The 12,546-nt window shown below is 42.2% G+C and overlaps 1 protein-coding gene across 13 annotated transcripts in view; it reads left to right on the top strand.

Moving 5' to 3' along the window:
* The window catches only part of pde4dip (phosphodiesterase 4D interacting protein), a 114,617-nt gene that overhangs the window by 80,831 nt on the left and 21,240 nt on the right, over positions 1-12,546 (top strand). For 11 of the 13 annotated variants that reach the window (XM_085385803.1, XM_085385802.1, XM_085385801.1 and 8 more), the window contains 19 exons: positions 2,119-2,256; positions 2,610-2,729; positions 2,876-2,968; positions 3,145-3,354; positions 3,469-3,627; positions 3,909-4,007; positions 4,204-4,341; positions 4,434-4,613; positions 4,718-4,912; positions 4,996-5,250; positions 5,400-5,565; positions 7,388-7,473; positions 7,611-7,777; positions 8,080-8,377; positions 8,524-8,704; positions 8,891-9,007; positions 9,654-10,107; positions 11,590-11,825; positions 11,977-12,022. In XM_085385803.1, the coding sequence (XP_085241929.1) occupies positions 2,119-2,256; positions 2,610-2,729; positions 2,876-2,968; positions 3,145-3,354; positions 3,469-3,627; positions 3,909-4,007; positions 4,204-4,341; positions 4,434-4,613; positions 4,718-4,912; positions 4,996-5,250; positions 5,400-5,565; positions 7,388-7,473; positions 7,611-7,777; positions 8,080-8,377; positions 8,524-8,704; positions 8,891-9,007; positions 9,654-10,107; positions 11,590-11,825; positions 11,977-12,022 (3,338 nt within the window). The remainder of the gene's footprint in view (positions 1-2,118; positions 2,257-2,609; positions 2,730-2,875; positions 2,969-3,144; positions 3,355-3,468; positions 3,628-3,908; positions 4,008-4,203; positions 4,342-4,433; positions 4,614-4,717; positions 4,913-4,995; positions 5,251-5,399; positions 5,566-7,387; positions 7,474-7,610; positions 7,778-8,079; positions 8,378-8,523; positions 8,705-8,890; positions 9,008-9,653; positions 10,108-11,589; positions 11,826-11,976; positions 12,023-12,546) is intronic. The other 2 variants (XM_085385806.1, XM_085385795.1) reach the window with 1 other exon arrangement.

The raw sequence follows: 12,546 nt of genomic DNA, 5'->3' as shown, positions 1-12,546 counted from the left end.
GTAATTTTAAACCCAGGTGTAATCCTATTACAATCACTGAAGTTATTTTTTTTATCAAAAAAAGTGAGTACAAACTAGGGGACAAGTGTCAGATTTGCTCCACATTAGAATCAGATGTAGGGGCGTCAGAATAAAGCAAACTATTTCTGACCAGCATCCACACTGAGTGAGGTCAGACCCCTCTTAATCTTCTCTTGCTTGTCTCCTCCACTGCTGACAAAGCTGAACACACTCACCGCCTTGATTACCCTCAAAGGAAGCATAAATAACCCTCTTTTACGGTATCTTAGCGACCCTTCCATTGCTATGGAAACCGTTTCCAAGGTCTGCAGCCATCGCTCTGTAAAGGCTCTTCTGTCTACTGCAGCTTCATAACTTCTATTGTCATGTTAATGAACAGTTAAAATGTGGTTCAGTCTGAAAGGAGCGTACAGACACACAACAGCTATGTGATAGTCTATTATTGTCAAACATATACGGCTATTGTAATGCAATACACAAAACTGCACAGTGCACACATTAGTCCAGGAATGAAGAAACAAATATGTCATTCATACAACTAAACTCTGGATTATTTTGCTGAGATTTCTGTACCCTTGTGGTAAAGTACTCAACGTGTAATATCAGCAGAACTGTTAGAAGCTTTCTGGGTCTTGTTCTGGCTCATCACTCTCTGGCCTCCAAAGATGAAGAGCAGCTGTCTTACAGTGCGATTTATGACTAGGTTCATACAAAAATAATAATAATAATAATGGATTGCATTTATATAGCACTTTTCGAGACCCTCAAAGCGCTTTACAATTCCACTATTCATTCACTCTCACATTTACTCACTGGTGGAGGCAAGCTACAGTAGTAGCCACAGCTGCCCTGGGGCAGACTGACAGAAGCGAGGCTGCCATATTGCGCCATCGGCCCCTCTGGCCACCACCAGTAGGCGGTAGGTGAAGTGTCTTGCCCAAGGACACAACGACCAAGACAGACAGAGCTGGGGATTGAACCGGCAACCTTCCGGTTACAAGATGAGCTTCCCAACCCCCCCCCCCCCCCCCAAAATACTGTTTTCTGAAGCAAATACGAGGCTCACCGAGTCAAATCAGGAAAATATCTTGTGATTTTTTTTTTTTGTTATTTGATACTTGCTTACTACAATACAGAATGTCCAAAGGCTCACAAATGGGGAATTCTGTTTTTAAATTCCTGACTACTGAGACCATGCTTTGGGGGGGGGATCTGCTTCACATTTATTGAAAGGGCCTTGGAAAAGTATATTTTAGTGTATGTAGGATTTGATTAATGGTTTTGACCAGAAATCAGTGTTCAAATGTTCCCGACTGTTGTTTTAAAACACATTTCAGAAATGAACTGGGGATGACACAATTTCTAAGCCCCTACAAGTATCTTATTCTGCATTATGTTGCATATCAGATTATTTAATTCAATCAGACAACATAGTGATGTAAATATTAGCCCCATTCTAGTGTAATTCGTTAATATATAGAAAATGAAGCGATCGTTCCTCTGGTACAAATCCAGTTGGTTTACGCTTTCTTTCTTTTCACCACACTGCTTGACACAGTGTTGCTCTGGGACACAGCTGAAATGACTGTAGAAAAGGCTGCGCACAGAGCTAATGTCTCCAAGGGCTGAGTGACATCACATCATTACAGTCTCATAAAAACAAAAACAAGGAAGTCAACAAAATGCTGCTATGGCAACACCCACTTCCAGAGGAAGCCATCCGACACCAAGCTGACATCACTTTCCACTTTCACTCCATCATCCACACAACAGCTGCAACAATAATAAAAGACTGTGTTTATCTGGAGGACTATAACTTTTAATCCTTGGTTAAGAACCAAACTTTAAATTTAGGTTTGTCACAGCTCATAATAACCCACAAGTATACATTCGTAACATGTGATGCAAAGAAAAGCAGACTAATCAGACTGCTACTATAACGTTGTAATCAACAAATGTTAAGACTTAACAACTGTATTCATGAATCATCAGTAATATGATAAAAATGTACTGTTTCATCTCCATACCTCATCATAATCTACTAACACATTCTCCTCACTGGCGAATCTGTCATGCTTCCTCCTGTCTCTTTTTCAGCGATTGATTGACAATCAGCAGGGTCAGCTCAGTTATTATGAGAGTGCTGCAGGTCAGTGTGTTGGCGAGCTGCAGAAGGCCCAGGATCAGGTGCGCTCACTACAGGCCAAGATCAGAGAGAGCGAGACGAGGAACCAGGTACAAAGACACCAGTCTCCAAAACTACCGCTTCATCTTCTTTTTGCCTTCATATACTTTGAACTTGAAACATGACACTGTCAAAATATCCACTTGTACAGCTCTTAGGAGAGCTGAAGCCTATCCTTGCTAATATTTGGCCAATGGCAAGGCACACCCTGGACAGATCGCTGGTGTTTTGCAAGGCCAACACAGACAGTCATTCACACTTACATTCATACGTACAGCTAGTTTAGAATTGCTAATGAATCTAACATGCATGTCTTTGGACTGTGGGTGAAAACATACAAACACATGCCGTAATATATTCCAGATAATGTGGAATTTTGTTCTGGGTGTTTGTGTGTATGTAGAAGCTGCAGGAGCGTCTAGGTGAAATGGAGCTTGAGCTGCGATCGGCCCAAGAGGATGCCCAGCAACAGGAGAGAAATATCCAGAACCTCACTGATACTGTAAACTCCAAACAGGCAGAGGTACAGTAGTGATAAATAAGGCTTGATAGTAAATAAAGGAGGGAATTCAAAATCTGAGCATTGCAGAGAGAATGAAAGTAAGGTCAGAGGTGGAAGTGCTGAAAACCCCACAGTTTCACACATGAATTGTGCCTTTGATTGTGCAGGTTGCAGAGCTGTACAGGGTGATTGAGGAGCAAAATAAGACACTGTGCTCACTCAAAGAGCTTGCCAACCGCAACCAGCTGCAGCAGCTGCAGGTTGGTCCTCCACACAAAGCACAGTTCTGTTTTATTAATTACCAAGCTGCCTATCTAAAATAATTTTTCAGCATACAATAAAAACATGTTTCAGAGTTGAGTTGAGTTTCATTCCTGTTTGGTTCCTCACCTGCCCTTTATGTCTTTCTTTCTTCCCTGACTGGTTTTACTTGTAGGCGTCTGGTGCAGAGACTATTAGAGGTCAGGGTGAGGTCCTGGCTCTGCAGGCCTCTCTGTTCCAAGCTCAACTGGAGCTGCAGGCTGGACAGAGAGCCCAGTGTCAGGCAGTCAGGACTCAGGAGGACCTGAACCGGGCCCTGGAGAGACTAGAGAAAGAGCTGCAGGGGTCGCTGGAACACAAGAGGGAGGCAGAGAGACACAACCAGGTGAGAAAATGACTTTTTTTTTTAATGAGGGTGTTTTCGTCATTCTTCTTTTCTTTGTTTTAATTGCATCGTGGTTCTTTTCACTTTATCGTGTTGTGCATGCGCGACACTCAGGAGCTGCAGCTAGCTCTAGAAAAGGCTCGATCAGCTCTCCAGGAGAGAGAGGAGCAACTGAGAGAGGGTGAGCGAGAGAGACAGAGAGAAAAGGAGGAGAGAGAGAAGATCATCAGCGAGCTGAAGGCTTCCCTGAAGACCAAAGAACAGCTGGTGGAGGTTGGACACAATCAAATAGTCTGTAAACAGTAAACAAACCATCATGTTCGACGATAATAAATACAAACAGATCTCATTCTTGTCAATATTGTATAATAAACACAGAAGTGCACATGACTAATGCTTAAAATGCTCCGCATCTGAGCAAAGAACGAGCTGCAGTTGCTCTCACAGCCCCTAGACGCTTTCTGAAAACTTCAGCTCCATTCAAGCTCTATTTTGTCTTTGTGGATAAGTAGGATTGTAATTACTCTGCAGTTGACGGTCTGTTTGCTGTCCAGCAGGACTGCTGTGAGTTCCTGGAGGATCCAACGGAGAAAAGAGACTCTGTGCTTCAGAAACTTCGCCAGCGTATAAAGGAGCGAGACGGAGCTCTGGAGGTAAACACAGCAGTACGCTCGCCAACACATGACAAAAGCCAAAACAATTAGACCAACACAACGTGTCCTGTGAACTCCTTTATATCATGTTAATTGTTAGTAGTCTAAGATGGTTGAGTTTGTGGGTTTAGATTTTAACACATGCCATTTTAGTTAGATGGAGGTTAAAACAACTTTATTTCCACAAACCCTGCAGAAAATAGTGGATGAGAAGTTCCGCTGCATGGAGGAGAAAGACGAGGAGACTCGTCGCCTGCAGCTGCTGCTCAGAGAAAAGGAGAGAGATCTAGAGAGACAGCGCTGCGTCCTGGCCAGCAATGAGGAGACCATCACTGTAAGAGGACACACAAAATAAACTCATCTTTTTTTCTTGGCAGTATGTTGCCTCATCTTGCTTCCTTATTGGAATGTTTGTGTCTGTATCAGAGCCTGGAAGTACTGCTGCGGGGTAAGGCTCTGGAGCTGGAGCAGGTGTGTGATGCCTGGAGGAACGTCCAGAGGCAGCAGCAGGAGAGTGAGGAGAGGCAGAGCTGCATCCTGAGAGAGAGAGATGCCATCATCAACCAGCTGCAGAAGGCACTGCACACTGGCACACAGGAGGCTCAGGTAGAGAGAGATCGGCAGGAAGAGTAACATATGTTCCTGCAGAGAAATATTCCCAGGATCGTGTTAACCAATAAGTATATTCTTGTTTCTTATCTCATCTGCAGGATCTGCGCTGCTCCTTGCTGGCTCAGATCCAGTCTGCTCCAGGTGATGTTCTGGAAGAGCTTAAGGTCCGGCTCCACCTCAAAGACCGCCTCTTCCAGGAAGTACTGGCTGACCGGACCCATCAAGCTCAGGAGCACCAGAAGGAAGTTCAGGATCTCCTCAGAAGCATCAACAGCAGAGACCAGTATATTAAGGTAGAGCAGATAAAGCATGTGAAATCCGAGAGTGAAAAGAAAAGGTTGAATATACAGAAAACCTGACAACACTCTCCCTCCAGGACTCTGCAGTCCGCCTGAGTGAGGTCATAACTGAGCAAAAGTCAAGACTCCAGGAACTTCGCAAACAGCTGAGCTCAGGTTTTGGATCACAGCCTGACTTTGGAGCAGACTTGGCTTTAGAGCTTCAGGCAGTGCAGGAGGAGCTTTTTCTGGCTCTAAGGAGGGAGAAGGAGAGTCAAGAACTTACCAGGAGTCAGACTGCAAGGCTAGACTCCCTCAACAGGACTCTGCATGTGAAGGAGGAGATCATCAGGGTTAGTGTGTGAGAATACAGAAGGTATCTGTGGAGTATAGTAGAACCTCTTGTCTAATAAGCTGATAGTGTGTGTATGTTGCCTATGCTTGTATGTATATACATGTCATGAGTTCTATGCGTGTGAGTTCATGTTTGTTTGTGCTGCAGGATTTTCAGAGGCAGATGGTGGATCCTTCAGGGCTCCCTCTGGTGGAAAGACTGACCCAGGAGGTCCAGGAGCTGCGGGAGAGACTGGGTCAGGAGGATAGCCCTCCAATGAGAGGCCCTGTCCTAGGCCGTGACCGGCCTAACAGCAGGCAGCCTGACTTTGGAGGTGGGCACCAGAGAAGCATGGGACAGTATCTGTAACAGCAGCACTTCTAGCACTGGGGAGCGGTGACTGTAGAATGGCTTACTGCACTGTGGTGATGGGATATGTACCATAAATCTATCAGCTGAAACTCTTTGGTGTGAAAATACTAACATGGAAAGTAGATGAAAGCGGACGGATGGATATTGATCTGAACTTGTAGCGTCCCAAAAAAGAACATCTTGTTTAATAACTTTATAAATGTTGTAGTGCAGTTATTGTGAGTTTGCACAATTAGTGCTGCTTCTTTTGCGTGTAAATGATAGCAAGGCATTTAATTTTTAATTTTTTGAATAACACATCATCATTATGATTATAACTGCAAATATTGTGGTAGTGTGCGCTTCAGAATGTAACCTTTATATGATGGTGTTTGTGTGCCTTTGCATGTTTTTTGCAGCAAGTTTGAGATTTCTGTATACTTAACTCAAGTCACATGCTGTCTGAAGATCATGGAAATCTGAGCACATTCCACATTGTGTTTAGTACAGTGACTGTGTATATTTAGTTTGCATGTTTGCTTCTGTGCATTCCAACAACTACTGGTCCAGTTGCTCTGTTGCTGTTGTTGTTAAATGAACGAATGTCACACTAGAACACAGTAAGTATGAAGTATCAAACTGAATAATATATGTGCGTCTGCACAGACACCACGAGAAGCCACATTTGTTGCATTGTAGGCATTTCTGCACCTTTTTCCTTGAATTTTTCCCCGTCCAGAGCCAAACACCCTTCAAAGTGGTTTGTAATAAATAATAAACATACTGTTGATTAATGCCTTTGTGATTTCAGAGGTTTCAGATTATTCTACTTTAGTACTTGCGAAAGCTGAAATTCTCCTTTTTTTCCTTCTTTAATGTGCAATGTTCAGTATTAACTCACGTAAAACACACAGTGGCACAAGCACATGGTCCACCTTTCAGAGGAAAATCTCTCCTTCATTCCCCCTCACTGAGTGAAAATGTGTCAGACTGAAACATCTGATTAATATGCATAAATGTCATAATTTGAAATTTAGCATATAGAGATTAAGTTGATGCCAAGGTCACATTTATTTATCTTTAATTTTTTAAATTCATTATTTATCAAGAAATAATAGACATAAACATCAATCACATAAGAGGAACCTGCCCCTGTATCTGATCTGGATACTAGTAAATTTGCATACCGATACCTTAATATATAATTGTTTACTTATATCTGCAAATACAGACATTGTGGTAATGCTAGTAATCATTACTGGTGAGGTAAATACAGTTTTCTTCCATTATTTTAATTCAATATTAAAATGAATAATTACTTTTTACCAGTCTTCATAACAGTAACTCATCTTAAACATAGACTGTGAGGCAGTCCTGCCTTAGCTCTTTGTCAGCTACCACTTTATTTCCAAGGCTCAGAACACTCAACATCCTGTCATCTTCAGGGATTTTTAAGCCTTCTCCATCCGTCTTTTAAGTCTTTCTCGCTGGTTTTAAATTCTGGATTAAACTCTATATGACTATCCCTGGGATCCCATTCTAGGGCTTAAGTGTAATCCCCTTTAAACTACAGCAGAGTGCAATAAACAAGAAAATCAAACTCATACAGCCTAACACTCAGACTGTTAGACAAGGCTGTGCTACAAATTACCAGCATGATTCTGAGGGTGAATAATATTAGAAGAATTGAGCAAGTGATGGTCTCACACTCAGTTGTAAAACTTCTGAAATGCTCAAAACTGAAGTAAAAGAAAAAGCAGATTGATCTTCTTCTGATTTAGTTGTCTTTGGTCTGCTTCCTGCAGAGCTGAGCGCTGAGGATGATGTTGAGGCTGATGATTTGAACACTGAATACACTGAAAGCATCGACGAAGAAGAGACCGACACCAAGGTATGAGAGCAACCTTCAGCTGTTATTGTTCATCTTGCTTATACAGATAAATCCTGCAGAATAAATATTATGCACAATGTACTGTTTCTAATCATTTGATCAGAATTATTGATTCATTTACTTCTGCGTGTGTACAGAGTTCTGAAGGTCCAGAGAAGAATCTGTCCCACGGCATGCTGCTTGAAAGTCAGGGGCTAATCAAAGTCAAGCAGCTGGTGGAGCAGAAGAGGCTGGTTGAGAGAGAGCTGGGAGAGCTGAAGGCTCAGCTGGAGAAAGCGGGATTCTCTTCAGTATCACAGATGAGGTCATTTTTTTGAGATTTTAAACTCCAAATTAGTCTGTTTTGTCTCTAGTAGTGTAACGGTTAATGCATATGATTCCAGCTGAAGACACAAATCGCCGTTGGAGTTAATCAGGAAGGGCATCTGGTGTAAACTCTGTCAAATCAAAGCCTGTGGAGCTACACATAGCGACACCTTTTGGCAAAGCTGAAATTAGCTTACTATTTTCTGACAACACTAATCTATTCTTGGCCACTAGAGGACAGTAGAGTCTATCTATATAGCTATTTATCTATTTATTTATTGTAACCTCCCTCTGTTACAGGAAAGCTCTGTTCAGCTTGCAGGTAGAGAATGAAGAAGTAAAGCGTCATCTGAATGGAGGGTTGGAGTGTGCCAGTGAACAGAGTGATGAGCAAAATGCACTGGATGGTGAAGACAAGGATGAAAATGAGTTGGATGTGACCATAGAAGAAGAAGAGGAGGAGGAAAACTCTGAACTGTGGGATGCCTGGGAAGGAGAGCTTTGCCTGTCCCAGGCCAAGAGCCAGAGCAATGATGAACAAAGGAAAAGGAGAGCCAGCAGACATCAGACGTTGCCACTGGACTCTAAATCGTCACAGGTGGGAGGATCCTAAATATACTATTATTGCACCATTCTGTAAGGTGTGGTGTAAATTAAAAACAAGAAAGTATCAATTTAAAAGCCACACTTGGTGTTTAAAATTGTTTTTGACAGTCACGATCTTTCCTCCCTGTCTGTAACCAGTACAATGACCTGGGTGGCCAGCTGTTCGCAGATTCACAACAGGCCACTGCGTCCTCTGCAGTTTGTGAGAAGGCAGTTCATCTGCAGCAGAAAAGCAAAGAGCTGCAGGAGAGGCTAATGGTTTCTGAGGCCACAGTGCAGGCTCAGGCCGAGCAGCTCAAAGACTACAGGGACTTGCTCAGTGAGTGGACACAAACTTCGCACTTTTCCTTTTAACAAATGTGGCGGTGATACTGAATTTGTGATGTCAATAATAAGATAAGACCTCAAAATGGTCCAAAAAATGCAATGAAGTTGACGAGGATAGTAGATCCAGCAGTGTCAAACATAATGAAATAAAGCTTCTTCTTCTTCTGTATCCCTGCAGCAGAGACAGCAGTGCAGCAGGACAGTAAACAGATCCAGGTAGACCTCCAGGATCTGGGCTATGAGACCTGCGGCCGCAGTGAAAATGAAGCTGAGAGAGAAGAAACCAGCAGCCCCGGTGTGTATTATTATCACCATATAAAAGACGCTGTGGTTCTTTGAGACCCTTAGTTTTGAATTTTATATCAGTAATGTCATTCAATTCTGATTAATGTTTTATTAAGAGTTGTTTCTAGTCATACAATGTCCGTAAATATCCTGAAATTGATCTCGTCAGTGTTATTTGTCGGGGTATCATAGAAACAGCAGAGGGCAGCCAAGTGCAGCCTTTGTGCCAAACAGTAGCCTTCTCTTCACGGTCCAGTGCATTCTACTCAGCACTGTTTGCATTCCCAGCTTAAAAGCTCGATGGTTAGTCAAAACTTTGACCTGAAGCCTTGGCCTGTAAAATGAGAGTTCCTGGCTGCTCTATTATACTGTGGTTTGGTTTTCATTGACCCCTTAGAGGGAAATCAAATCAATAGAAGCTACTCTGAGTGATCGCCATGAATGTTTTTGAGAGCCAGAGTTGTATTTGGATGAAAGGGTAGTCTGCTACTAGGTTTTATACACATATCTCATAATTTTAAAGTACCCCAGACTATGGGCCTTAAGATGACATTAACTGATGTTACTGATGCTTTGTTTTTTCAATCATATATTTCAGTGTCACTCACAGGAAACAGAGTCTGAATCTGATGAACGCATTGTATGTTTCCTGACAGAGTTTGATGACCTAGAAATGTGTACGTCTCTGGAATGCGGTTCCCAATGGTGGCCTGCCAGCAGCAATGACAAAACCACCACCCAGAGCTGCGGTTATGGTAACGAGGCCTCCTCTCTCCAGCACCTTGTTAAGGACCTCCGCTCACAGCTATCCCGCTCCCAGGGAGTGATCTCCGGGCTCCAGAGCCACCTCCGTTCCCTCTCTACCTCTAGTGAATATGGTCCTTCGATACCCCACAAGGTCAACTGGTCCATCCAGACATCAGCTTCACAGAGCCAGGCAGAGGATAATGAGGGCTGGCAGTCATCTAAGGGAGGTCAACTACGTTCACCCCATCACCCAGACAAGGACCTAGAGAGGCTTGCTTCTCGTGTAGATGCACTGGAGGACCAGCTGATGAAAGGTGGAAAGAAGGCTGCGGCAGAGGATGGAGTGTCTGCCACCTTGCCAGGGTAAGAAAGATGTTGCGATGCAGTTTTTTGTTTGTTTTGCTTTTTTTCTAACTCTTTTCTTTGTTGGTGGGGTGGGATAGTAGTTTCTTTTGTTTCCAGTTCAACACAATGAGTGTTTGTGCCAACACCAAGAACATAAACCAGATCAATATAAACAGATTATTTGACAGTTCAAGAGTGGCTGCTTTTTTACCCTAAATAGTGCCAGGAAGAGTCTGCTTCTGCAGAACCTCAGACAACGCCAAGCTGTCGTAGTCCAAAAATGTAAAATTCCGGAAATTCCTGAGGCATAGAGATCAGTCCTGTTGTCAGACAAAGAACCAGTGCCCATCACCAATTTCAGTCGTTTGTTGGAGAAGAATAGGAATATCTTCATTAAAAAGCTACAAGCTTGCAAATCTGACTTGGTTAAATCAAACTTTTACTATTGTTGTCAAATATAGGTAAATTTCAGTAATTCAGTCTTTTACTGATTATTTTCCTTTTGAATGCCATTAATAAAATCCTTCATCTGATAATGATGAATTGAATAAAGCGCTTTATACAGCATTCCTCTACATTTTTTAAAATTTCTATCCACAGCTATGCTCAGCCTGTCCTGTACATGTATTACATTTTAAAATGTTAATAGCTTAATGCTCATTATAGCTTTATTATAGCAAATATATTAAAATTGTATCTATTGGTAACTTTATGGTGAAATAAACCAGGAAAATAATTTTTAAAAGACACTACAAAAAATCATAATATGGACTCGCTGGGGTGGGGGGTTGAGGGGTGGGGGGAGGGGGGGGGGGGTTGATTGACAGAAATTGCCTAAAATGAGCAAAAACCCATTTAAACAGTGCTTGTCAGTATCAAGCTTTAGTAATCAAGTGTAACCACAGATGCTTTTATGTAAACTCGGCAGCCTGACAGTGAGGGGATTAACTAACACGAGGTTGGGAACATGCTGCCCCATTTGCCATTTATGAATAAACTGTGTGGCTTCAGTGAAGCTTCAGTTCCAACACTGTGACACTGACTCAGGTAAAATATATAGAGAAATCTTTCCCCCATAGGAAGTAAGTCCAAAGAAATTAGGAGCAGGTGTGAGCAACGGGCATGAGCATATCAGGATAACTTTGGGTTCTGAATGATTGAATAATTACATCTTTAATGACTTTTAAGAAGAACTGTAGATTTACAGTTGGAAAGGTCTCTTGGAGCTGTTTGTAAACAACTGCATAGTTCAAGATCTTCATTTCAAATAGTACAAGTAAAAGTTGTTTAGATGCACCACCACTTTGCAAAGATCTGGAAGAAGAACCAAACTGTCATCCTCAGGTGAGAGGAAATAACATCAACGACACTGCCTTAAAGTGAGGCGAGTTTCACCATGGAATGAGACAGCGCCAAACAATAAAAGAAGCAAAAAAGCTTTCAGGTATTATTTTACACATTGTCAGGTGTGCTACATTCTTCTTTCTTTTCATTGTGCAGAAAATTCGACACGCTGATCCAGGCTCAGGCCAAAGAACTGTCTCACCTCCGCCAGCGGCTACGAGAGGGTCAGGGTGTGTGCAGCATCCTCACCCAGCACCTGGGAGACACAACCAAGGCGTTTGAGGAGCTGCTGAGAGCCAACGACATCGACTACTACATGGGCCAGAGCTTCAGGGATCAGTTAGCTCAGAGCAGTGCTCTGGCACAGAGAGTTAATGCCAAATTTGGTGGAAGTGAGTCTGTTTTTGTTGTTTCATTGTACAGCCTTAAAATCAGAGCAGATGCGAAGTCTCAGAAAGTACAAACGACACCATGGATTTCTCATGAGCAGGGAGTGCAGATAACAGTTAATGATATTGATGCTCTTTCTTTGTTTTCAAACAGGAGATTGTTCCGAAAACCCAGATAAGACAGAGCTACTTGCCATCCGGTCAGTCCTCATTACAGCTTTGTGTGTGTGTGTGTGTGTGTGTGTGTGTGTGTGTGTGTGTGTGTGTGTGTGTGTGTGTGTGTGTGTGTGTGTGTGTGTGTGTGTGTGTGTGCGTGTGTGTGTGTGTATGTGTAAAAATTAATTATATTCCATTATTCCACTTCACAATTATTGTGATCCAAAAATGTTAAGCTACACAAAGATGTTTCACATAATAAATTTTTTTTTGGGGGGGGGCTATAATGTTTTTGGTCAATCTCAAACATTATACTGAATACTGAATGTGAAAAATGGCGTAATTCACCATATTGTCATTCTGCATTTTTCAGCTTTCGCATTTTCAAATACCACATTGATGCACCTTCAGGGTGATACTTAATCTCTAATGCTGTATTGTGTTGTTATACTACACAATACAGCAAGATATATTTACATTACATAACAATGAAATAACTATAGAAATCGCAGCTTGTTCCATTAACATTACAGGAGAATGTAGGACAATACTAAAATATGAAATCTAA

This window comes from Rhamphochromis longiceps, linkage group LG17 (genome assembly GCF_057381845.1).
Source record: "Rhamphochromis longiceps isolate RC_006_pf linkage group LG17, R_longiceps_female_GT1.1, whole genome shotgun sequence".
In the NCBI taxonomy this organism is placed as follows: domain Eukaryota; kingdom Metazoa; phylum Chordata; class Actinopteri; order Cichliformes; family Cichlidae; genus Rhamphochromis; species Rhamphochromis longiceps.
This window is presented reverse-complemented; position numbering and strand designations above follow the sequence as displayed.